General features: G+C 38.3%; 1 protein-coding gene across 1 annotated transcript in view; it reads right to left on the reverse strand.

Annotated features, from left to right (window-relative positions):
• Window positions 1-1774: 1774 nt before the first annotated feature.
• The window catches only part of palm1b (paralemmin 1b), a 42830-nt gene continuing 18328 nt past the window's right edge, over window positions 1775-26276 (reverse strand). Inside the window, exons 2-6 of the mRNA XM_038292352.1 lie at window positions 18213-18255; window positions 15628-15708; window positions 4164-4279; window positions 3965-4032; window positions 1775-3793 (exon numbers count right to left, since the gene is read on the reverse strand). Coding sequence (XP_038148280.1) covers window positions 3429-3793; window positions 3965-4032; window positions 4164-4279; window positions 15628-15708; window positions 18213-18254 — 672 coding nt within the window. The 5' untranslated portion in view covers window position 18255 and the 3' untranslated portion in view covers window positions 1775-3428. The remainder of the gene's footprint in view (window positions 3794-3964; window positions 4033-4163; window positions 4280-15627; window positions 15709-18212; window positions 18256-26276) is intronic.

The raw sequence follows: 26276 nt of genomic DNA on the forward strand, positions 1-26276 counted from the left end.
CAGAAGATTCTCAGGAGGGCAGTTGAATCTGCCCACTTAGCTTTTTGAGTAAGAAAGAGGACACAGGTTGAACAAAAGTTGGATGTTGATGAGTTTGCAGTATAGCACCAGCGTCAGAGGTTTTTTTTTTTTTCCTTTTCTGGAGTAGCAGGTATCCAAGCATATAGAGTATTGCAGCTACTGTTTTACAGAGAAGATGAAAGAAAATACTGCTGGGGTATAAAAGATGTGGGTGAGAAGAAGCATCACTGACTCAGACCATCCATAATGTCGTGTGTCAGCTAAACAAACGAGGGTCAGGACAATGAGCAGGCCTTTTGGGCTTTAAGATCCACAGCTAGAAACTGCCAGGCTGACTTTTATTCAAGAGCATGAACTATCTATACAAGTAAAAGACAACCTCATTCACTAAACTGAGTTTTAAGGCAGATCAAAGATTATCATTATTTTAGCAAAGAAAAGGTTAGGATTTATTTTTTTAGGTGAGATTGCAGAATTTTCAAAAGAAGTCAGGGATTAAAATAGGAGAAAAAAAAGTGTCAATACCTGGAAAACACACAGGAAACTTACAGTATATTTAAGATTAATTTGGTTCATACAATACCAAAAAGCTTTTTTTCTTTTTTTTTGTAACGAGGGTTAAATAGCTTTTACTTGTCTCATCAAGGTGAACAAAATCCCCATTTAAGCCCTGGATTTACATTCATGTGAACAATGACAGCGTATAACCAAAACCTAACAAATGGAGATATTAACAAAGCTGCAAGGCTTCATGCAGTGCTACCTTATTTAAATCTACATTGACAAGAAAACAGAGTTACAGTACCTACAGTGCAGGACACATTTATTGGTACACCCAGCAAATAAATCTATCTTTTATTGTAGTGGCATAATCTCACATAATGCTGGAATATAATTCAGAAATTGTGGTTTAAAGCAAAGTTAATAACAACAGAGTTAATGGTACCCATTTACAATTCATTTAGAAAAAATATAATTAAAGTATCATTTTAATCATATTTTACCTGTTTAGGTTTTAGCTCCTAGGAAACATCTAGTTAGCCATTTTCTGTTTCCCAGGAGTATAAATGTGGTGTGACACACAGACCCGTTTACTTGACTGGACGAGGACCTATATGTGTCTTGCCACCAGACACAATGAGCATGGAGGTAAGGAAAAGATAGGAAAATATATCAGGGCCACCAAGTGTTTCTAAAAACAACTGCTTCTATGCTGGAAAAAAAAAAAAAAGTTTCTGTCCCAACATCACAAATGTAGACATGGATTAGCTGAATTCTACTGGGATTAGAAACCAATTCTTAGCAACAAAGGCTCCGGGGGGGTTTGGTTTAGAAAATGTGTGGAAACACACGTCATGCTCACTGTCAAGTATGGTGGAGGATCAATAATGCTGAGGGAAATCTTCAACAAACCATGGGAACCTTTTTATAGCAAAAAATTCCAAAATGGTTTCAGTACAAATTTGCTGCACATCACTAGGCAAATAAAAATGGTTATCAATGATCTTTTAAAATGATACAGGCAAAAAAAAAAAAAAAAGAAATCAACACAGAAATGGCTCATTTAGACATCTCACTGTCTGTGGAAAACAGACGAGGTAAATGAAGAGACGCAGGACCCTGGGTGATCTAGAGCAGTGCTGTTCAAACTTTTTTTTAATATATCATGAATGCAAATTATTGAATTTTAGAATCTATTCAGGCTACAAATATAAACTTGTAAACCTACTTTAAATGTGAGTGTTTTTTTTTAATCTGCTCAACAAAAAAAAGCACATAGGGAATCTTATTGGAGCTTTAAAGGAGTCAGGTGGAAAATAAATATGTAAATCATAGCAGATGTGACCCATCAAAGGGATCCACATATTTGCCTGAGGAAAATAAAAAGACACTAAAAATACTCCTAATTTTAATGTATTCTCAGCAGGGGCCTCTATTTCAAATGAGAGGGTACACCAAGGTTTGCTTCTGAGTAAAATCGTTGCCTGTTTGCAGTCTGATTAATTGCAACATTAAAACAAAACCCGAACAACTTGATCAACCTAGAAAATAAAAGGCAACACGGTCCATCTGCATCAAACCTCTGTGGAGATTTGGTAAATCTGTATCAATGTCAAATTGATCCGAGGTGCCCCACGAAATCATTTCAAGGGTTCCAAATGACCCATTGGCTGCAAAAAGCACCCCTGACTGAGTGGCTCCGGGTCCCTCTCCCTCATTGCTGTTGCAACCTTGTGAAATGCTTCAGCAGACTGGTGTCCCGTTGGCAAATAACAGCTTTAAATAAAATCATTTGCCACACTGAATACTTTTACCCACATTGATTCTTGCTTTAGAAATCTCAGAGTGAGATAATGCTGATGCATTAAAAGTCAAATTTATTATTATGAGGTCTTCCAATTCACGTGGCCCCAACTATACACCTTTGGAAAGACAGTGTTATGGTGCAAATAATCTAATCTGTTGTAAAAGCAGTGATCCCCATGTACATGTGCCGCACGCTATATCGAGTATTAAAATAAAGTGACCGGTAACATGACTTTATGGGCGTCTTCGCCATGTTTCTTCTTAAGCATGATGCATTACTTGAACACTGCATGTATAATTAACCATAAGCAACAGAAAAATGTGTGTGACTAAAGATATGAGCACTTATGAGTCTAAGAAAGCACAGACACTTGTTAAAGAGTGTTAATCTGGTGGCACTTACTAGCCTAACATGCAGGTGATGTTGGGGAGGGGGGGTGACACATAGAACCAAAGCAATAAATACATTGTATAAAACATAATTTCATATCAATATATTAAAATACTATTCAAAATAATATCTTAGACAATATTGAAATATGAAATTGACTGATAAATAGTTGGTAGGCCTACACAGAGACATATATATATATTTAAGTATCTGTGTCCTTCATAGTTTGTTGTTTTGGATTTTGTTTTTCCAGAAATGTTTCCAGTTTGGCTGCAGTACAATCCAGAGAGCTCATACATTTTCTTTTTTTAAACAATAAGAACAATGAACATACGGTACACAGTCTCATAATAAGGATAAACACACAAGTAGGCTACGATAGAAAGGTCAAGACAGAAAAATAGAAAAATATCAATAGAAATCAAAAGTCAAAATACAGAGAAAGTATATAGAGTAAGTGTACTTATGAGTCTTTGTGGTTCTTGGAGCTGGAGCTCGTTTCGGCTCTCATTGTTGGGATATTGACTGTGTAGCTGTAAATCAGTCCTGACACACACTTTCACACAAACACAAAAGCTACATACGATTGCAAATAGGGACTCATGCAATGGCCCACAGCTCTGCACGGGTGCAGGTGTGTACTCACCCATACGCATTCAGTCACACACACACACCCACACACACACACCGATAAACAGGCACTCATATCTCACATGACAGTGCAGCACTTGCAGGTCTGTTTCTTCTCCTTCTCCTTTTCTCCCTCCTCTCCGCTGGCCTTCTCTTTCTCCGCCATGCTGCCGTTAGGCGGTGCCTGCTCCTCCGTGGCTGCATCCGCCGCCTTCCCCTCGCCATCATCAATCACTACGAACTCAGCCTTCACGTTGCCGTCCACGCCCTCCATGCCCGTGTGCATCTCCTTCTCGTCTTCGACAGTCTTGTAGCCCATGAACACCAGAGTGACTGGGTTGTTCTCACTGGCTTGGTCAGGACTGGGGCCCAGAAGCTTGGCTTCCACCCCTGTCACCTCTCTTTTCGGGGTCTGGCCAGAGGTCTGCACTACTCCATTCTCACCTACAGGGGGTGCCAGAGTATTATTGAGTGGAGGCATAGGAAGAGAAGGTGATTGGGGCAGAGAGGATATACTGTTTTAATAATGAGTGAAGCAAATTAAGAGGCTATTATTAGATGGCTTTTTCTTTATGTTAGTTATTAAAGCTGTGTTGCTATGGGGACATAACTCACCATTTTCTTTGGCCACACCTTTATTAGCTGGGACACCAGTCTCCAGTTCTTCGATTTCTTGCTCCAGCCTGTCTCAGAAACAAAGTCATGGATGACAAAAGGCCATGAGACTTTGCTTTTAAAACAAGTAGTGTTCAAACGTAACATGTATATTAGCAGGAAAGTGTTCCCACAGTTTTTCTTTTTTATGGAGGCTCACCTAAGGATGACCTGCTCCAGAAGCTTGGTCTTCATCTCATCCTCCTGCAGACGCCTCTGTGTCTCCTCTTCTGCTGGAGCTCCATCTAACAACCAGCGCTCCCTCAATGACTTTGACTGCAAGTAAACACAACACCAGGAAATGAGATTGTGTGTGTTCTTTATTCAGAAGTTAATGACATCATAAAAGATAAACCTAAAAGGCTCTTTCTGAGTTTTTTCCAAAAGTAACATTTTTAGTTTTTTTTGCATTTTTATCACGCAAATAGCAATAAGAAACATCCAGAGTAAACTCCATACCTAGACATTGGGCTGTTTTGTAAAGACTTCAGAAGTTTGTTATAGAATATTCGAGTGCATAGAGGAAAATAAAGATGGAGGAACACAGCAGAGATGTCAGAGGGAAAGTTTTAGAGAGGTTTAAAACAAAGCGACCTGAGGCTTTGAAATTCATGAAACACCATACACTGCACAGATTGTCTGACACATTTAAAATGAACTCAAAATTATTTGCTTAACTCCTTCAAACCTAGCATCTTAAGGTACCCTACTACTCCTCTTGACCTGGACTCTACTGAGATACTGCATAGACACTATTGCAGAGGTATTTGACTCCGGTCTTCAAAGGCTGATGTCCTGCATCATTCAGATGATTGTAATTCAACAAAAGCTTCTTAATCATCTATCCACTGGAATCAGCTGTGCTGAAGCAGGAATAAAACTAAAAAAGGCAGGGAGCTTTTCTTTGAATGTTCTGTGTAATTAAATGTACCATTTATTCTTCTATATATTGTGCATTGTCAATGAATGGTCTGTTTTTAAACTTTCACATATATAAGGGACAGGCCATCTTCTTGCTTTCTCCACTTCTGTACCGTTGATTCATTAATGCTGAATTGTCTTGCACCTTGTTTCCCATGTTCTAATGCGTGACTTATAGCCTTTACATTAAGGTTTGCGTCATAAGCATGGCTGTTGACAGGTGCCCTTTTGGGGTCCTTACACACACGCTGGAATATTATGGTGAAGCACAGTATGTATTACTATATCACTCTCTCCATTGTAGTAGGTGTAATGCTGCATGCGCTGGGGTTTTGTAGTTTATGAGTCATGTAAAAACATTTTGACAGAGCGCTGTGTACCATACAAGATTGCTTCGAGGTCAGTAGCGCTGCAGCTACCGACTGTTTTGCAAATCGATTCATCTGTAGATTATTTTTTTGCTGGGTGTACCAATATATCAGATACCAATATGTTCCTTAAGGCTTTATGTGGAATTAAACTTGTTCCCTTGAGGAGTGCAGGATAGAGCACCTTGACAGACAAAAATGATTTATATTTTAAATGCAAAATTTTTATAAATCATTATTACAATTTTGGTATAATTACTGCTCAAAGTAGGTTGCTCTGTCAGCTAGGGTCACGATTTAGAGCCTCTACACTCCAGGTAGTGATTGATCGATTACTAAATTAGTTGACGATTATTTCAATAATCAATTAATCATGATTAATCCGATTCATTGTTTCAGCCCTAAAGTCGGTAAGTGTAACCAGATATAATCTATGTTTAAGGTGTTCCAGATTATGAGGTGGACTGTTTCTTTTTAGAAAAAAATAAGGTTTTTAAGTTTGCCTTATAGTTAGTAAAATGCGGTAATAAGGATTAGAGATAAACCAATTATTTCCTTGTATCGGTATTTGTTGATACATAAAAGTGTTTGCCAATATATAGGTGCGTTTAACAGCCATATCTTGAGATCACGTAAAGCGCTTGGGTTTGCTGCTTCCTCGATTTGTTATCTATTATTAAAGGAATAGTACACCCAAAACATGATTAGCCTTCATTTTCTACTCACCCCCATGCTAAACAACACTCTGGAGTACTTTTTTGATATCTCAAATGCATCTGGAGATCTGGGAGGCTTCTTGCTGTCTGCTGACATTCAAATAATGGAGGTCTATGGCGCCCGAGGCAGAAAAGTCCATAAAAGTCCACAAAAAACGTGTCAATATTCCTCCATACTGCTCGTCCAATGTATTCCAAGTGTCCTGAGAGGGTAGCATCCAGAATTTACTCGAAACAAAGTCATTTAGAATGTTTTTAGAGCATAAACAGTAGTGTATAGGATTTCCTGAAAGCGCGCACATGCACGTTCACGACGCTACGGAAGCCGGCAGACCAAACCAGATGAAAGTGCGCATTCAGCGTCTGCTCTGCCAATAATGCAAGCGTAGAAGAAGAAATGTGCTGTTTACCTGTGCAAAGAAAGAAACAACGAAAGAAAAATGTCTGAGGACTTCAGTGTTGAGGAAGAGCATGAGTTCTTTGCCGAGCTGAATGCGCTGGTTTGGTCTGCCGGCTTCCGTAGCGTCGTGAACGCGCATGTGAACAAACATAGTGAACTTTAATAGGACAGTAGGCTTGGTTGTGTGTTTATTGAAAAACTATGATCTTAAAGAGGCTTTACAGTGAACATCAACCTCAACCTACAATACCCTCTGCTACACATGGTGCTGGAAACATCATGGTTTTCTTGAGAAGAGATCAACGTTAATGGGAAGACCAATGGTATACGAGGCAATCCTGGTAGAAAAGCCAGAAGCATACAGCCAAGTCAAAGTAAAAGCAGACCAAAATCCAAATAAAAATTAGAACCCAGATGTGAGGCTGGAATCGCAGTAAACAACTTATTTACTGGAGTTTCTGTTAGACTTTTTTTTTTTGTTGGACTGTTGCTTTAAATTCCCATAAAATATAAAGAATTTTATGTTAGGAATCCAGTTTGTGTGTCTCTGTTTTCCACCACCAGGAGGTGCCCTGTCTTCACTGTCCCTCCCTGCACATCTGCGGCTCGTTGGATCATTATCTGGAGGAGTATTTGAGCAGTGGACTGTCACTACCTCGACGCCAGAGTGTTTGCCAGTTTTGGGTACTCTAGCCAAGCTGAGTTTAGCTGAGTCTAATCTAACTTTGTTTCTCTGAGTCTAACTTGTTTTTTGTCTTTGCTCCTCGGCAGGAAAATTTCCTGTGTTACTGGATACCTGGACCTTCTCCCCCTGGAAGGATAAACAGAGTTACACTGAGCAGGGGAAAACCTCCACATGTTCCTTTCAAGTTCCCATCGGAAATCCGAGTGACAGTCCGCTCCATTGCGCATCCGGGTCCTACGCTGGTCAAACCTGTCCGCCCTCCAACGTGTGAACCTAACTCTGGATTCACCACACAGTCTGGATTCAAGGACTAACAAACGTGAGTTCCAAACCATGCTAGATATCCGAGCTTCCAAGATTCCCACAGAACCTGAACAGACCATTGAACTTCCCTTCTCACTTTCGATCACCAGCTCACTGAGTTCCAGATCCTCTCCTGTAACTCCTCCAATAAACCTGTTAAAACTTTTTTCCGTGCTCTCTGAGTGATTTGTCTGCATGTGGGTCAGATTTGTTAAACTTTAGTTGTCACTTTAGCCAAAGTGTAATATGTAAAAAAGTAAGAGGTATGTTATTACTTTTTTAGGGGCACTTTAATATGTACTTAATACAAGCACCACAGCCCCTCCCATTACTACTATCAAATGACCCCTTGTTCTTTTTTGGACAGACGGGATTAGTGTCACTTTCACTGAGACAAGTGTCAAGCCTTTTAAGTAAATCCGAGTCAAAATCCTTCTCCGTCCAATTACAGTCGAACTTGAACTGCAACCAAACAATCTGAGAAAACACGTCTGGCCAGAGGCTGCTAGCATCGAACATAAAACTCTCCTAACAAACTTAATTGAGCACGGGACTAGAAATGCAGCTGCGTCAGTGGAATCAAAACAAACCAGCTCTATTCTTGTATCCCATCCGCATTTTTTTTCACAATTCACTTTTGCTGTTTTGCTTCTGCTCTGAGTTTCTTTCTTTTCCTCATTTCCAAATGACCATGTATTCTTACCCTGACTCCCTTACGTGGAGAAGCTAATATCAAAGCAAATACTTGAGATGCTTTGAGGTAAATATAACAGTGCCTCGCTTGCAGCTGTTAGATCACACACACAAGAAAAATAACTATGAAAAAAATGAACAAAGTAAAACGTAAGCAGATGAAAATGTGAAGGAGAAAAAAAATGCTTTTTCAAGTTCGGTTAACAATCTGGTCTCCTGCTCGATGCAAATTCCTCTCCAGTGATGCAACTTGAATTTCGACATCAAACTTCCCCTATTTTCTCTTTTTCCCTCTCAGACTCAACCCTGGCCTGTTCCTCTCCCAAAGGCATCCCTATCCATCATAAAGTCCATGACCCTGGATATAGTTCGAAATACTTTGGTTCACCTCCTGCTTTTTTTTTTTTACCTGTTAGTATACAGTAAAGCTTCTGTCTCACTTTCTCCACTCTGTAATCCTGGTTCAGTTCAGACATTCAGCTGTCCAAAGCTTTACAACCAACACTCTCACAGTGTAATTCAACACTCTTTTCCCCAGCCCTGCATGGTCTCCTGGGCACTGAGTTTAAACCTGCCCTCCCCTCCATCCCTCTCTGGCTCTCAGCTTTGCTCTCTTGCCACACCCTACTACTCTAACGCCTGACATCACTTAACTGGCTCACTCATGCGTACCCAAGCACGCGTGCTCACATTGGGCCGTGTGAAAAGTCATAAAGCCGGAGAGCTGAAGTTACATCTCGTTCCATTGTTCCTCTCAGAAAAAGCTGCTTGCGTTGCAGACAAAGGGCGGAACTGGGACACTGGGGTAACACAGACAGACGCGCGTCAGACCAGTGTGCACATCCAAATGAAATGAACAGCTGTAGACTCAAGAGCCTTCTTTCAAAATTCATTTTCTATCTTTCATAACCCAATTTCATACAAACTAAGCCTGTCCATCCGTTTAGCTTGAGATCAGCAAAACATTATATACTGATTTTGACTTTCTTTAGATTAATGACTTGTCAGTATTCATCTAAAATAAAAATAAAAAACATAGAGACAGAAGTACATCATATTGCCAAAGCTATTGGTCACTAGCTTTTACAAACCTAGTTATAGGATTGCCAACTCCCTGAAAAAAAAGGGACACTTCATGTGCATGCCAGCTGACCCGATTGCTTTTACCCCTCCTGGCGTGGTGATTTTTTCCTAGCCCCCCTTTGTGTATGAAATTATTTTTTTGTAACTCAAATCTGCATTAAATTAGATGCATATTTGCAGTGTGCTTTATATTCTTTGCTGACTTTTTCTACCCAGGTATTTGTTTTTTTCCCATTCCTCCCTATATTTCTGCATCCTTTTTTTTTTCCAAAGAAGGAGCACCGCTATGCGAAGGTGCACCACCCGCAAAAGCAGCTTCGGCAATTAAATTACCCTGTTCGTCCCCCATACTGCTCTGTTGTCTCCCGCTATCTTCTCAGTGAGCAACACTTGGCTGAGGGTATTCTAGATTGTTACATATATGTTGTCAGCTCACTGGTCACAACGCAGGACAGGGCCTAGGAACAGGCTTACTGCAAGTTATGTATCTACCGTGCCCTTCTTCTTCATTTTCCATAAGCTTTTAGCTGACTATTTTTTTACTCTCACAGTAATAGGGAGCAAAGTGTGTTCCTTATCCACTAAATACAGAACAGGTATTTCTATTTCTTGATACAGAATGATTACATATTTCAAGAGACAGTTGGCAACCCTACCTGCTTACATCCCATTTGTAATCCATATTGTTTAAGATAGTGTCGGTTCAACTTTAAAAGCGACAAGAGATTCAACTCTTATGGTCAGGAGTTCTGCAAGGTTTAGTGTATTAAAAGTTTTTTTCTGCTATCCTGAGTCAGACACTGACATTAGACTAGAAGCCTGGTTCTGCTGGAGGTTGCCTGGTTCTGCTGGAGGTTTCTTCCTGTTAAAAGGGAGTCTTTCCTCTCCACTGTCGCTACAAGCATGCTTAGTGTGAGGGATTGTATTTGAGTCAATGCAATCAACTGGTTTTCCTTAGATAGAAAACTTTGTATCAATTTGACTGTATGATCTGGTTGAACTGTAAAGTGCCTTGAGATGACATGTGTTGTGAATTTGGCGCTATATAAATAGACTGAATTGAATTGAATTGAACTGAAAACTTAGCTACCAGTCTCAATCTAATTTATCTAGGATGTTGTTCCAGGTTGTTGGCTCTGTGCACGTCAGCTAAGTTCATCCACACTAAATCGACTCATTCATGCCTTTAGGAACTTTGGTGAACTGGTAGACGGCAAACTGTTTCACAGAGTCAAGGATATGAAACTGACCAAAGTGTCTCAGAATGCTGTGGCATTAAGAATTCCTTTTAACTTAAGAAGCCGAGTCCAGTTCCTGAACCACAACCTCAAATAAGAATCTCTCCAGCACCAAATCTTACAGTTCACACAATGCAGTAAGACAAGTGTTGTTCTCCTGGTAACTGCTTAAACCTGACTTGGTCAATGAACTTACAGAGAATCTGCTCTAGAGTCCGTGGGCATCCTGCATCATGTCACTAAAGGTGGTGTTTTACAATGTGATGCAAAGGTTGGAAGCAGTTGAAATCAATTCAACGACACCCTCAACTCACTGCTCCTACAATTTAAAGGTCAGCTGAGTCTTCTATGTGCATGATGCATCTATGGGACTTTACATGACGCTCGTTTCCAATTACCTCCATTATGTTTAAATAGCACTATTGAATGCAGGTGTAATTTTTTTAGCAGTGGGATATATATACGGTATTATATACGTACAGGAATGGAGCTGAAAGAATATCTTAATACAATGCTGGTAATTAAAGACTGTGTACCTGGATTGCCTTATTTCCATTGGAATCTCTAAATTAATATTTGAGTTTTAACAACTTACCAGGTTTATTCTTAATACAATTAGGAACATATATATGTACAGTGATATAGGGACAGGACAGGATGAGCTATTGCTTCTTCCTGCTCACTTTTCAAACATTGTGAAAATTGGTTTACAAATATATTGTTGTATTTTGTTATTAATGTTCTTTGTTTTTGTAATCTGCTCTACATGTTACCATATGTGTATATTTATATATACATATATTTATAGCTTTTTTTTAATATTTTTCTTCCTATTTGAAATACCAAATAAAAGGAAAAAAAGAAGAAAAAGGTATATAAAAAGGGGCTCAACTACACTGAAGTACATTTGGACTTTTCTATATGAACGCTAACCTTGCAAAAATATATGCACAGTGTAGAAAGTGTCTTTCCACAGAAAGTTTGCACTTCCCCCTTTTGCTTGTTTGTGTCAGCCTGTGCGTGAGTGCATGTGTGTGGGATGAAAACGGGGTGCGGTGGGTGTAAGAGCAGTTTCCTGTTGCTGGGAGTGGGACAAAAATCTGTTTCCTTTCACAAAGCCCACCGCATTGTCTGGAGGGTCTGTGTTTTCTTTCGTTCTTCATGAAGCAACGCAAGCGCATGTACAGATACACTCACAATGGTTTACTCTGAAAATAGAAAAAGTGGGAGCGTGCAGGGGTAACGACGTAGGTCACAATCACTTTTTACAAACACACCCGCAGCCTCGAACCTTGCTCCTATCTTTGAGCCTGTGAACTGTCCCAGGATGAAATAGCTGTGATAGAGCTGACACATGCACCAACAATAGCCTAGGTTCAGATATAATGAGTGCGCCTGTGCATGTATGAGTGTGTGTGCATAAACAGCATGTGGAGGAGCTGATGGCGTTATCTGCTGTCCATTCTGAACATTCCGTGACAGCGGCGGTAAGGGAGTATCTTACTGTGTTGGGCTGCTTCATTGGAGAGCTTAATGTTGCTGTGTGGGTGTGTAACAGCACTCACACACAGAGCATGACTCCTAAAAACGTAGTCCTGCTTCAAGTTCTGCCGAGAGAGAGGCGTGAGGGGGTGCGGATGACACAGACTTGGATTTCATCAGTGGAGAGCTCCACCATATTTCAAACAAGGTTAAAACTGTGTTCTATTCGAATGTGCATTGTGATGCTGCCAATAGCCACCCCAATGCCTTCAAAAAGCATTCATATCCCTGGAAGCTTTTCTAATTTTAACCCAGTAGAAATAAAAATTGCAACATACTTTAATTGAATTGTATGTAAAAGACTTGCTGTGCAGATTAATCATTGAGGAAAACCTCTTAGGGGCAAAAGACTGAAGACTTGAGCAAAGATCCCCCTTCCAGAACAACAACTCTATACACACAAACAAAAGATACCATACATGGTATCATTAGTGCTACAGTGTCAGGGAAACATGCAGCAGCAATGTATTTTTTTAAATATAGCTGATTGCAATAATCCAAATTTTCCTCTACTTTTTCTTTTTAGTCATCAAGGTCTTCCCACTATTAAGATCCACATCAAGGACAGGCATTCAGAGCAGTAGAAGGAGACTTATTTATAAATTTAAGCAGACATTGTAAAGGAAACAACAAAAAGTTGTATGAAAACTTTTTTCAGGTCCACAAATATGAGTTAAATATATCAAAAGATATTTAATTTGCTATAAGTCCATCAAACTGCCCAAATAAATCTTTCGAACGACACAAAAAAATGTTGACGCTTGAAATGACAATGCCTCCCTAATACTGCATCTAAACAGTAATGTAGCTCAGGTTTAGTCAAAGTACATTCGTATATATGAACAGATCTGCAAAAGTCAAGAAATAAACCAAATTGAAAAGCTTTAGCATGACTTGATCATTTTACATTTAAATCGCCTCTCTAGATAACCTGACTGAGTTTTTTGCAATGGAAATCAACCATGAATGTCAACCTCTTAATTAGTGGTGTGACGTGATAAAGTGTTTTAAATTGGGTTAATTACAGAGCCTGTAATTAATCACAATTAATCACATTTTAAAGGAAAACCATATATCGACAAAACAAACCAACATTTAAATTTAAAAACCCTTTTTAGTCTGAGTTTTCAATAAATAATCATATGAGCACAGCAACACATATATTTCTTGTATTTAATTTGGGTTATTGAGCCATTGTAGAAGGTTAAAATCATTTAGTTTTATTTAGAAACCCCTGATATTTTATGCAATTTCTTTGAAAAACTACTTCTATAGTAGTGTGAACAGTCCATGAACATTAATTATAGCACAATTCCTTCAACTAATTATGGTTAAGAAAAAAAAGTATAAATATTGCAACAAGGCATACATTATTGCCTGTAAACAGAAGATACGTTTAATTTCTAATACTGACAGAACTATTACAGTTCAGCTCTGGATAAAGCATTGCCTTTCGGAGCTTAAAAATTGCTATTTAATATGGAGCTTTTAGTGCAATTAGTGGTTAATTTACATACAGTTAAAGAAATTGTGAGTGCAGAGAGTGCAGAGAGCGTAGAGAGCGTGGGATCTATCAGACAGGGTGTGTGCAGAGACGAAGTGGAGCGCACGTGCACATTTTGTGAATTGAGCAAGGAAAAGGTGTGAAGCAGGAGCACAGGTGGCTTGTCAGAGTTGAGCGCATGGCAGAGAGAGTTTTTGAGCGAGGGGGATCTGCATGGCTTTCTCACGCTGTAGGTGTACAATAAACAAGCGAGTATGGATGCTCACCATTGGGACTTCTGTATGTATATAAGAAAATGAAATTAATTGGATTATTTTTTTAAAACATTAAAATGTTTCTAACTAATTAATCTAAACTAATACATTAATGTCCCAGCTAGGGCTGCAACAACGAATCGATAAAATCGATAAAAATCGACTTTTAAAAGCGTTGGCAACGAATTTCATCATCGATTAGTTGTGTCGCGCGATTAATGCGTCATCTGCCGCCGTCGTCATCACTGCCACTTGACTGAAACGGGGGAAGAAAAAAAATTACGGCACAGCGAGCCAGCGCCGCAGGTGCGCAGTGTTGCCAACTCAGCTACTTTGTCGCTATATTTAGCGACTTTTCAGACCCCTCCAGCGACTATTTTTCAAAAAAGCGACTAGCGACAAATCTGACGACTGTTTACGGTGTCCTTGGCGGCTTTTGGAGACTCTTACGTGAAAGCATGTATCGTTCATAATCTTGTCCTCCAGTGGCAGCTGCTGCCGTGAGGCGCCTAACCCCTCCCCACCCCGTTCTCCCGCAGGAGTCCCTCAGCGCTGCTGTCAGAGCAGCAGGATGTTTACCCTCAGCGTCCAGACTGCAAATGAAGCGCGCATGCGCCGGGGTTGACGGCGCAAATTGATCACAATAATTAAAATAGCCTTTATAAATAAATTAACTTCAAATTATGAGGGCAAGGCTTTTAAAGTTTAAATCTTCTGGCAAAGACAAAGTAAAGAAGATCCTGCAATTTATGGAAGTAAAGCAGAATAAAATCCAGCAAGATCAGTAATATGTCGATTAATTATATGCCACATTCCCATGTAAATATCTGTCTTTGGAGGATGTGTTTTTTAGCACCCCTAGTTCTCTCATTTTTATTCCAAATACAATTTATAATTTGAATCACAGGGCTATTTTTTATCTCTATGGTTCAGTATTTTCTCAAGTAGCAACTTTAACTGCTATACTTTCCTGTCTTAAAAGGCAGAACTCTTCTAGTTTAAAAAAAAAACTAATTTGTTGAAATGGGGGAACCTATTGTTTGAACCCTTTAGGGACTTTAAAAAACAAAAATGCCTGTCTTTTTTTGCGCTTCATAAAACAAAGTACCCTATATTTTGTGGATGTACAGCTACATTTCTCATGTAAGTTTGGGTAGTTTTAACACAAACATTTATTTTTCATATTGCACCAGTACAGTTATTGAGGAACCTGTACTTGTGTGCTTGTTTGTTCTGTCTAAAATGTTTATTTTGGAATAAAGAGCTTAATATAAAAAATATTTTTTGTCCGATTCATCGATTAATCGAAAAAATAATCGGCAGATTTATCGATTTTTAAAATAATCGTTAGTTGCAGCCCTAGTCCCAGCCCTACTTAATCTCAAATAAAATGGAAGTGATGGTGAAAAGTTCTATGCAGGTTCTATGTAGTACTACTCAGAAGGGCCAATAACAAATACACACTGCATTTTTCAGATTTTGATTTATTATTGAAAACAACTTTAATTTACTAAAGTCCATTTAGTTTATAGGGTATATTGGGCCAAATGGTAAAACAAAAGGAATATGAGTATTTCAGACAGCATCGTATTCATCAGTTCACTTCCTGCTTCCAACTTTTTAAAACCAGACTGGGTATCGATGAGCTCCCTGACATTTGAATGCAAACTACAACGTGTGTAGCTATGCAATCAAGTTATTTGGAATATTAAATGAAAATTACACTATGTATACATGAAGAAGACATGTGAGAAACCAACAATTTTAAACAGGTTAAAGGTATTTGTGGTATGAGGAAAGTATGAAAGAGGACAGTCTTATTTAATGAGTAGCATGCCTTCTCCAGAAGCATCACTGAGTTATAAATTTAGTAAATCCATAGAAAGTAGAAACAAAAGGACAAAGATGCATCAATACCTTAAGATGCTGAAGTTGCCGTCGATCATCATCAAGCTGCCTTCTCTTGTTTTCAATCTCTGTCTGCTTCTTCCTTTTTTCCTGTCACCCCATAGACAAATACAAAGTGTTCAGAACAGGCAACAACAGGGCCACAGAGATTGTAAAGCATAAAAAAATTGTATTAAGTAGACTAGTTTGAATTAATAATTATTATGACCCCTGCTTTAAACAGTTACACTGGTACGAGCAGGGTTGGCCAGAGGTTCAATAGGGCCCTGAGCAGAATTGAGCTAATAATTTGATGTAAATAAGTTTGTAAATGTTATTATTCTGTATATTATTTGCTGTAGATATTTTTTAAATCTTTTTGTTCTATTAAAAATCTTTACAAAAGGAAGTGACCAGATTTTACAGTTTTTGTCAACAATAAAATACTTAAAATTACATTATTTGGTGAGAACTATCTGCAAACTTAATCATTCTCCAGGCTCAGGAAAGAAGAATAATACCTGAACTACATCAGTGGCATTAAATTATGACTCCACAAGTATATTCATCAAAGTATAAAAATGTTTACATAACCATATATTTATTGCTCATTTGAATTCTTTTCTTTAACAGATTTGAATGTTATATTAAAGGTATAGGTGAGGATGTTCTTTTTCCAGGTCGATCATCAAAATAAGTGGTCCTCCTAATTGTCAGTCATTCTGGTGATTTGTTTACATAAGGCCGTCCTACCTGCTCGTCATAGCTATCTTTTTCTGCGCATGCGCACTTTCTGCCGTATATCTGTGGTGAGCTACGGTTTCAGGCAGTCATTGAAGTGCGCCTTTCTCACCGCGGCTCTTTGGAAATGGCAGAGGGTCGTAAGAGAAAAAGTGTCTACGAGAAGAAAAGAAAGGCCTAAGATGCTCTCCCACACGTTTTATAGGCATTCCCTCTCAGGAACAGGTACAGGGTTGTGCAAGTGCATTTTATTTTAAAATTGGAATTTTATTGATTTCTATATATACTTTAATAATTACTTCTCTGCATTTAACCCATCCCCTTGGGGAGCAGTGAGCTGGCATTGTGAGGCGCCCGGGGAGCAGTGTGAGATTAAGGGTCTTGCTCAGGGACCCAGAGTGGCAGTCTGTGGGAGTGGGGGATCGAACTCGCAATCTCAGGATTGAAAGCCCTATGCCCTAACCACTAGGCCGCCACTCCTCTTTTTCAATCATTTGAGAAAATCCTCCACCATGCATTTAATACAAAGTGCTATAGTCTTTTAAAACACCTAAATAATTTAGCAAACAATTGAGCAAATTATAAAGTTGGCTCATTATCATAACCTTAACAACAGATAAGAAAAAAAACAACATTCTCCAATACCCAGTGTTTAAGTTCAAGGGGTCTTGGGGGGCCTGGGGCTAAGCTCCCTTATGCCTCAGGTCAGCAATCAATGCCAGACTGCTAAGTGCTTGTGTAAAGTTTTACTGCAAATCCCCAAAAGGTTGATAGTTTTGTTTAAGGAGGCATCTGGTTTCTTTTAAGATATGAAGCCTGGCTTGCCTCATTGCATATACATGTTTATGCGATTGGTTCCTTTCCAGTTTTTCCCTGAAGGGAACCTCTAATATCATTTCATTTTGATTGAAAAAGGATTTAGTCACAGCCAGCAGCAATAAATTATGTAAATCAAGTAAATCACTGTTTAAAAACCAAAGTTCATACATCCAATTGATCCTAAGAAAAAAAAGGGGGTTATAATTAGTTTTTTGACGCTGTCCAAATTTGTACTATATCTATATATATATAACAAGTATGGATGGGCGATATTTTATCGTGTGCGATATAGCGTCCAAGAAATTCCCCACAATAACATCGTTACAGTGATAAATAAGAGAAATTATCATGATACATTTTTTAGTCCATATCGCCCATCCCTAATAACAAGTTCTGATAAAACTTGTTATATAAAGCAGGACAAGCTGGAAAGATATGGCGATTGTAAAGCCTTTGAATGTGATGAGATTAATTGCTTCTGCCAATAATCAGTGAAAAAGTTACAGCATAGTATCAAATTTTACACATTATTCTTTTAATCGAACACAAAAAAGTATTACAGGAACAACAAATACTATGCATCTGGTAACAAGAGTGAAACAAGTGAGTCTTTTGTAGTGTCAGCCAGGGAAAGGTTTTTCATTTCTAACACACATCTTATGATAAGAGGGTCAGTACAATTCTTGGCATACTTGAAATTATTGATAGGTCCTAGAATCACTGGCGAGCAAATGTGCATTTGCTCTTCAAACTTTATTTAAAAGTTTGTTTAAAAAGTATATATTATGTAGAAAAGAAACAACAGTTGCACAGCTAAGTGAGATACTAGAAGACAGAAAGAAAAAAGGAGTAAGATGTATCTACACCATTAGCTAAGGATGTCAGCTAATGGGTGCAGAGGATGGGATCTAAAAGGTAGAGTCATTAAGACATGCTATCAGACCTTGACAAGCGGCAATGATTTGTTGTCTCGACAGCAGTCAGTGTGGCCTGGTCTGATAGAGTTAGGAAACAGGCTGTGTGTTTGTGTGTGTCTGCATGTGGAAACTGCTTACAGCGATGGCCTGGAGTCTCTCCTCTTGTGACACCTCAGCCATCCTGAGAAAAGAGAGAAAAAATAAACAGACTTAGAAATGGATACTAGGAACCCCATGTGACCATCAACATTTTGACAAACAGTTTTCTTCTAGAGAAAAGTTACTTTAACAAACGTTTACTTTCCAACGCCTTCCATGTGAATGAAGTGAAATATCAGTCTATTTGGCACTAAGGCAGCGCCTCTTTCCTGTCTGAGCGAGACAGGGTAGGCAATGCTAATGTGGATTCATTGCACTGCTGGAGATTCCTGCTCTAATGGGTTCCAGACCAGAGGTCCAGGATGGAGGATGGACGGAAGCAGGTTTTAGTGTCAGAGTGGAAAGACTGTTTCTCTACTGAGATGGGACAGATATGGTTATAGTCATACTAAGTCTCTATATCATTGTTTTATTTTATCAACTACAACTCAAGTACAAATGTTATTAATTCATTCATTTAAACAGAAAAGCACCCATAATTGTTAAAACCCCTGAGGTAATGTCCCCTGTGTTAATCTATAGTCAATATGCCGTCACGGTCATCACATCGAAAGAGCTTTAAAGAATAGGAACTATTTTACTAATTACTAGTTTGTATATTTTCATATTGGTAATCTGCTGAGGTCTTAAGAAGAAACGGTTATGGTGGAAACTGGTTGGTTAGCTGAATTTGAAGGCTTTCAACTGGACTATACCTAACAAATAACTATGATTGGGCATTCATTGTTTTTTACTAAAAGAAAACGCCAACAAGTTATGTTAAAACTCAACACTTTTCTGTTAGGATGTGGAAACTGAGGCAAAAAATATTTAAAACATATTAAATAAAGTGTTATGTTTAAACAAGATGTTTTTTTAAAAAGTGAAGTCAGAATAAGCACAGACATTTAGGATATTTTAAATGAAAACTGCCTTTTATCAAGCATCTTGAGACATATTGGCCGCCTCATTAATATTGCAAGAGAGAGCAAGATTTCTAATAAATAACAGAAAGGATTAATGAGTTGGTGGAAATAAGTATTAAAGTATTAAAGTTTTACAAAAAAAGATCAGAAATCAGCAAATCAAATTTAACAACAGCATTTTTTTTCCATTCTGAGCAAAAATAATGGTTATATGGACACCCTGAATATTCAAATTTTAGCAGCCTTTCGGAAATCTGAAATGTAAACTAAAATGATTGACTGCTCTCCTCAGGAAGGATAGTCAAACTATTTTGAGTGTTCTGATTTACTGCAGTTAGACAGAAATCTAAATCTAAAACGTTTAGATGAAAAGTCAGGAATACAGCTGTTAAACTGTTATTAGAACATCATGAATTAATAATAGAGTATTAGCCACTTGAGCTAAGACAGTTAACTGGATTAGTTGTGATTGGTTGATTATTGAATAATCCTCATCTTATGCAATAACCCAGTAATTATTTACTGGATATATTGCCATATGTTTTGCATTTAAGATGAAAAAACTCTTGTCTTAATCCACAACTGCTCAAATAGCATAGTTTTGCACCACTTGCTATCCAATTAATAATCAGTAAAACACAAACTTCCACTGGTTGGTAAAATAATTGTTGGTTGCAGCCTTATTAACCACACAAATTTGTTGTTTGTTAGAGAGAAGACACAATCAGACCATTTTATTGTATAACCTTTACAGAAGCCTCAGCTCCTGTCTATCTCTTGCTGCTAAATGGGACACAGTGAGTGGAATGTATGTAAAGCATGCCTATATTTAACCTTGTAAACATGAGATTTGGTATCTGCCACGAATATCTATTGACACGTCCTCAGTTTAAAGTCAGACAAGTTCTGTTTTCTGGACATGAGAATTCGACTCTATAAGTTTTTGTGTTAGTTATTTTTTATGATTGGAGAAGCATTTTAATGAGCAGAATGGAAATTCTGTGAGCAAAATACATTGAAACCAATTCTATTTCTAAAGAAAAGGAGAATATGGAAAAATTAAATGTAATTATAAATGGATCTTAAAAACGACTGCATATATTTTAGATCAATACCTTTAACTTTCATATACCCTCATAGTTTTAATAAAGGAAAACTTAAGAGATGGTTTAGATTAAACTTGCACAACCTTAAGATTTTTTTTTCTACAGTACACATTACCTATGGATACTTTTCGGTGGGACTAACATGTAAAAATTTAATTTGTATAGTGCAGAGAACAGGATAACAAGTCTAACTTACTGAATTGGTGTCAAATTATCAATAGCTGCTACCTTAGGAGAAGCTATTGAATTCTTCCATTCTGCCTTGAGTCTCTCTTTTTTTTTTTTTTTGAAAAAAAGAAAAGAAAAAAAAAAGGCAAAACTATTTTAAGATTGTGTAAATGAATTAATGATTTCAGCCCCTTTTGGAGATGGTATTTGAGCAAAAAGCAGCTGTTTCATGGCCACGCAATGGCAGCTTTATTACCTCTCACCTAAAAAAACAAAACAAGAAACAATGGAACAACCCTGCATGACTTTAACCAACCAACTCAACATGTTTCAGTGCAAAACACGTGTTGAAGTGGTGTCACTGCTCCTGTTGAGTGGCAAAGTTCCCACTGTAACAGTGTGAATTAGCTGGCATATCTTCCTGACTAAGCACTCATGGAGCTTATTACAAAGACTGAAAACACACACTTCTGATGGCTCTTTGGCCCTGCAGTAAGCTGTAATCCACTGAACCTTTAGTACTCCTCTGGTCTCCAACATGTGGGTTACGACTCCTCACACCCCTGTGGAGCATCATATGAGTGACCTCAATAAACAGAATATTTTCCCATCAAGCCACATCAGTATCACATGGAGATGCTTTGGGGAAAAAAATGAACCACTATCATCTGATCAACCCCTCAAGCTCAGTCATAAACACACACATATTATACTTTCTGGTTTGGTTTCCTTTTTTAAAGTTTGACCTGTCAGGCTAATCAAGCAAAATCCGGTGGAATAAAAGGGCATTTGAGAAAGATGAGATCTGCATAAAGAAAAAAAGTTTAATATGATGGACCATAGGTGTAAACAAAATACAAATAAATAGAACTATTATTATATGTTAGGAATCCAGTTTGTGTGGGTTGTGTTTTTTTGTTTGTTTTCCTCTACCACCAGGTGGCGCCTGGTTCTTGTTGGCCTTCTCACACACCTGCAGGTGGTTGCCTCATTACCGGTGGACTCTTAAGCTGCTGACTGCCACTACCTCAACGTCAGAGTGTTTGCCAGTTTTGGGTACTCTAGCCAAGCTGAGTTTTGCTGAGTCAAACTGAGTTTTTGTCAACCTGAGCCTTAACCTTGTTGTTTTTGTCTTTGCCTCTCGGCAGGAAGTCATCCTGCAAACTGGATGTTTGGACCTTCTCTCCCTGGAAGGATCATCTGAGCTTCAAACTGAGCTGGGGATTATGACTGGAGATTTGGATCTACTTTTCCCCAAGGGATTGTTTGAGCTTCACACTGAGCAAGGGATTCATCTCCACAAGAAAACGTTCAAGTACCGCAGGAAATCTAAGTGGCAATCAGCTCCTCCGTTCCTCAAGGAAACACCTCAACCTGGGTAAACCCTGTCCGCCCTCCAACGAACAAGTCTATTACTGGAACAACCCACACCGACTGGATTCAAAGAGACACACCTTTTTCTGGAAACGTGAGTCCTGTTGACTTTATTCCCTTTTTCAAATCAAAGACACAAATTTCCCACTGAGCCTGAACTTACCGCAGAATCTTCCCCTTCACTTTTCATTCAGTGTTCAGAGCAGCACTGGACTCCTCTCTAACTACTCACAATAAACCTGTTAAACCTTCCCCTGGTCTCTCTGTTGGGTTTTCTGCATGTGGGTCAGATCTTTGGATAAAATCCTGACATTATAACTGTCATATAATAATCTGAACCTGTCATAATTAGAACTACGGTAAACTTCAGTCTTAATCTTCATGTTTAGTATGCCTGGGAAAAAAAACACGTTAGAGTTTTCATGTAATGCTTTATACAGCAGATGATTTTCACCCATGGAAAACAATGCCTGCCCCTGACATAATAAAAAGGCTCATTTGTAATTTTCAGAAACACAACCTCATCTAATCACCCCATTGCCTACATCTGTCCTCCATAATGCATCAGCTGCATATCAGTTCTGTTAAAACTTGCACGCACATCTTTAGTTGTACTGTGGTGCACTAATTATGCCACATTTCATGCAGCAGTTAGAACACAAAAAGTTCACACTAAATCGATCAACATGGAATCTCATTGATCTGGGATCACCAGACATGCAGCCAGTGGACGCTAACATAAACACCTCATTATTGTAATTTCCTCAATCATTAAGAATGGTTTATGACCATACTGACTTTCTTAAACACATTTTGACCTAATATGACTATGCTTATGATATAGTCAATGAATAGCTGCTATGAATGAGTGAAGCATAAAATAACACTAACAGTTTGAAGATAATATGGTCGATAACAAGTCCAACATCGATATACATTACATCGGCAATTCAGAAGTTGTTTTAAAGGTTATAGTGAATTGAAGGGCCATCATAAGGTTTCAGAGGGGTAAATGATAATCATTGAGGTCACACAAAAAACTAGGGGTCAGTGTGTTGGAGGGCGGGTTTGAGAGTGAGTCCTGGACACACACTCACCATAAACTGGATTTTGCACACCTGGCTTAAACACTGTTAGAAACCATTTTGCCTTAAAACCTGCCGTAATTATTATAAATTAACTGAGGTGTACATATATTCTTTAAAAACTTGTATATTAACATGATAGCTTCTCACTCAAACTTTAAGCTCATGTTTAACTACAGTGCAATGCACTCGATATCCATGTTTACATTCACATAATTCCTTGTTTCAGTTATAATCTGCTTGGATCGATAAAAAAATCATTTTCCAAACAGATCATTCATGTGAGCCCTAAAACACATATTCCAATCATGATGTGCATTTACTTATACCAAGATGTATTCAGAATAAAAGCACTTCTCCACATGTGGGAACAAAACAAACAAAAATGGAAGAATGTTGTTCTGACTGTTCTGATTACCCAGAATGAACCCATTCCACACTCTGAGAGTGTTTGGCACTATTGCAGCTTTCCATAATAAAGCTAAAGGCTCAGCAACTCATGACGCTGCGTTTTCTACATCACAGAATAAGGGAATGGGCAGAAATTACTATCTGCTAAGTTCTGTGCTGCTCAGCCCTACTGCCTTTTTCTCCACAGACACGTGCAGTCAGGTCAGTTTTTTCCCCAATCTGAATTAAATTATCACAACAGCTTTTTATATGGATGCTGTTGGATTAGTGATCAACGTAAACCGCCTCTCATTCAGAATATTATTACATTCTGACTGAACTGAATCTGATCAACAGATTATGAGTGGTGTGTCTACCTGACGATCCTTTATTCTGAATACTTAGTTAATAGCTGGACTGCAAGACATCAGAAAAACATGAAGTGTAGATTGATATTGGTATGATGATATCAGTAGTCTTTCTAGTTCCTGGAAAAAAAACAAATACGCTTAATTGGCCTAGACACTGTTTCATTGAAAAAGTAGCTCTTTGCAGAAGTCTGCTGTTTAGGCAATGAAATAACTTTACTGACTTTACCACCTTACCACCTCTTTACCTTCTAACCCATGAATGCTCCACAAAATAGCAAATATAACCCAATATTGTATTGCCACAAAAAAAAAAAAAAATCTGCATCCCAGGCTGTTCTTTGATATACTGTGTACAGTGATATTGTAATAATGATTTCATGATTCCTTAGTAAATCTTCCCAAGCCAACAAAATGGTTCATTTAAACATGGGATTTGATGACAAGACACTTTTTGGGCAATCTGTCACTTTCCAACAAAGTGCATTTTTTCCAGTTGTGGCATATCCGCTTCAGGGTTTAATGTGTAACATATTTGGTAACAGTTTTCCACATGTTTTTGTTAAAGACAGCGTTAACCTCATCTTCTTAGTCTATCTAGCACCAATCAGCCTATTCCTACCTGACCTCTGAAAGCAACTCTCTTCTACGGTTACTGCTCACTGGGTTATTTTCCTTACATCTTGACATGTTTTATAAAGCTGTGAGATAGTTATGTATAAAATATATACTGTTTATTATAGACTTTGAGGACCCATTGGGTATCAATAAAAATGCCACATATAAAATAACCCCTTTATTCCCCATTTTAATGCCAGATTTGAACTTCAGCACACTTTTTTCACTTCACTAGATGACAGATCACTGAGCTGCTGCCATGTGATTAGCTATTTCATTCCTGCTAGAAAACAAATGAACCATAGTATCAAATGCATTGTCCATTTAGTGAATATCATACACTAAATGAAAGGTTGATCAGTGCCTGATATTTTTGCCTTTTTAAAACTTTGTTAAAAAACAAACTGAAGTTTAAATTTGTGCCCGCCGTAACTCCACAAACCCTACTCTTTAAGAGCGTTTCTGCCTGTTAAATAAACTGTGTACACAGAGGAAAAAGCTCTGTGGCATAGTTAGGAGAGTAATTACATTTGTGACAGTGAAAGGAAGACAATGAGGGAGGCAGGAAGTCACTTACAGACGGGGTAAAATGACATATTGAACCAGATAAATGTAACTGATCAAAATTGTTGCTCAAGGAAAGGCTGGAAGCGGATGTAATCTTATCCATCCAGACTAACAAACAATGGGGTTAATAGGGATGTTTTTGGCAGTGTGACAGGGCAGGTGTACGACAGTCTGAGGCAGAAAGACATAGTCATTCTTCCTTTCTTGTGTATCCACCCCCCTCATAGCATTTCCAGGAAGACATTATCTGGCTGCATAGAGTGCCGTAATGTTTTCTAACCACATTTTGCTCATAATCCTCTGGCTCCAGCAAACACTTTTGCAATAATTGCACTGAATTCCCTCAAATAAATTAACTTAGTGTCTATGAAGCTACATATAGAATAATGCAAGTTATCTGTCTTTGTTTTGGGACATTAAGCAGGCCTAAAATCAAACAAGCCTTTCACTTCAAAGATATTAAGACTTGTTGATGTATAGCCAAAATGCAGCAATGTAGTTCTGCCTATGGCTGGTTTTAATTTCCTGCAGTCTATACATAATATCTTTTATTTTCTGTGAAAGAAATATTTTGTTTTTAACCTTAGTCATCTTATTTTGTAGAAGAAAGCTGATTTTCAAAGTCATTTGCCAATAAGAGGGTTCAGAAGCAGAGTATAAATTATTAATACGACTGAATGTAAAAGGTCAGTAAGTACATGCTCTACTAACATAAGACCAATCATTACTGGACATCTGCCTCAGTTGCAGAGGCTAATGCAATTTACAAAAATAAGAGCACATGCCCCGAGTGCTGAACCTTGTTTAATGATTTTCATTGATTATCAGTAATTAAAAAACTTTAATGTGAAATGTCGCAGCTCCTCTTATCAACTGATCTGATAACAATCTAATTCATTTGTAATCCCTACTCAGTCCTATTCAGGGTTGTAAGGGGAGTTTGAATTATTCACACTATATTCTAGGGGAAAGGCAGGCCATCGCACTGCCAACACAGAGATGAGGAAGTTCCACAATCATCTACAGACACTCACACCTATGGGTAGTAGACATGACACCACAATCCAGCAGGCAGCCTGTCCCTTACTGACAACACTGCCAGAATTTTTTATCACAGACACAATGCAGTCATATGTATTTCACAAAATATTATTTAAAAAAATGGTAAAATATTGTCAGTGAGGAGAATGCTATTTAGCCATGCATTTAGAGAAGGAATACAGTTTAAGGGTGTGGTAATACCAAAAGCATTTTGAGCATCAGAATGTCTGATTTACATGCAAGTTCTAAGGGAGATGGCATAAAGGAGTGTTGAGGGGTCCTTCAACAGGGTTTGAGTGCCAGGAGTGAAGAGTCATTTTTGTAGCATCCAGCATCCAAAGCAACACCTACTAATTGGGAAATCTGTCCTTTTACAGCTGGATGCTGAGCATCAATTCAGTTTATTCATATAGCGCCAGTT

Source organism: Cyprinodon tularosa, unplaced genomic scaffold, assembly GCF_016077235.1.
Source record: "Cyprinodon tularosa strain WSP-4 unplaced genomic scaffold, ASM1607723v1 ctg310, whole genome shotgun sequence".
In the NCBI taxonomy this organism is placed as follows: domain Eukaryota; kingdom Metazoa; phylum Chordata; class Actinopteri; order Cyprinodontiformes; family Cyprinodontidae; genus Cyprinodon; species Cyprinodon tularosa.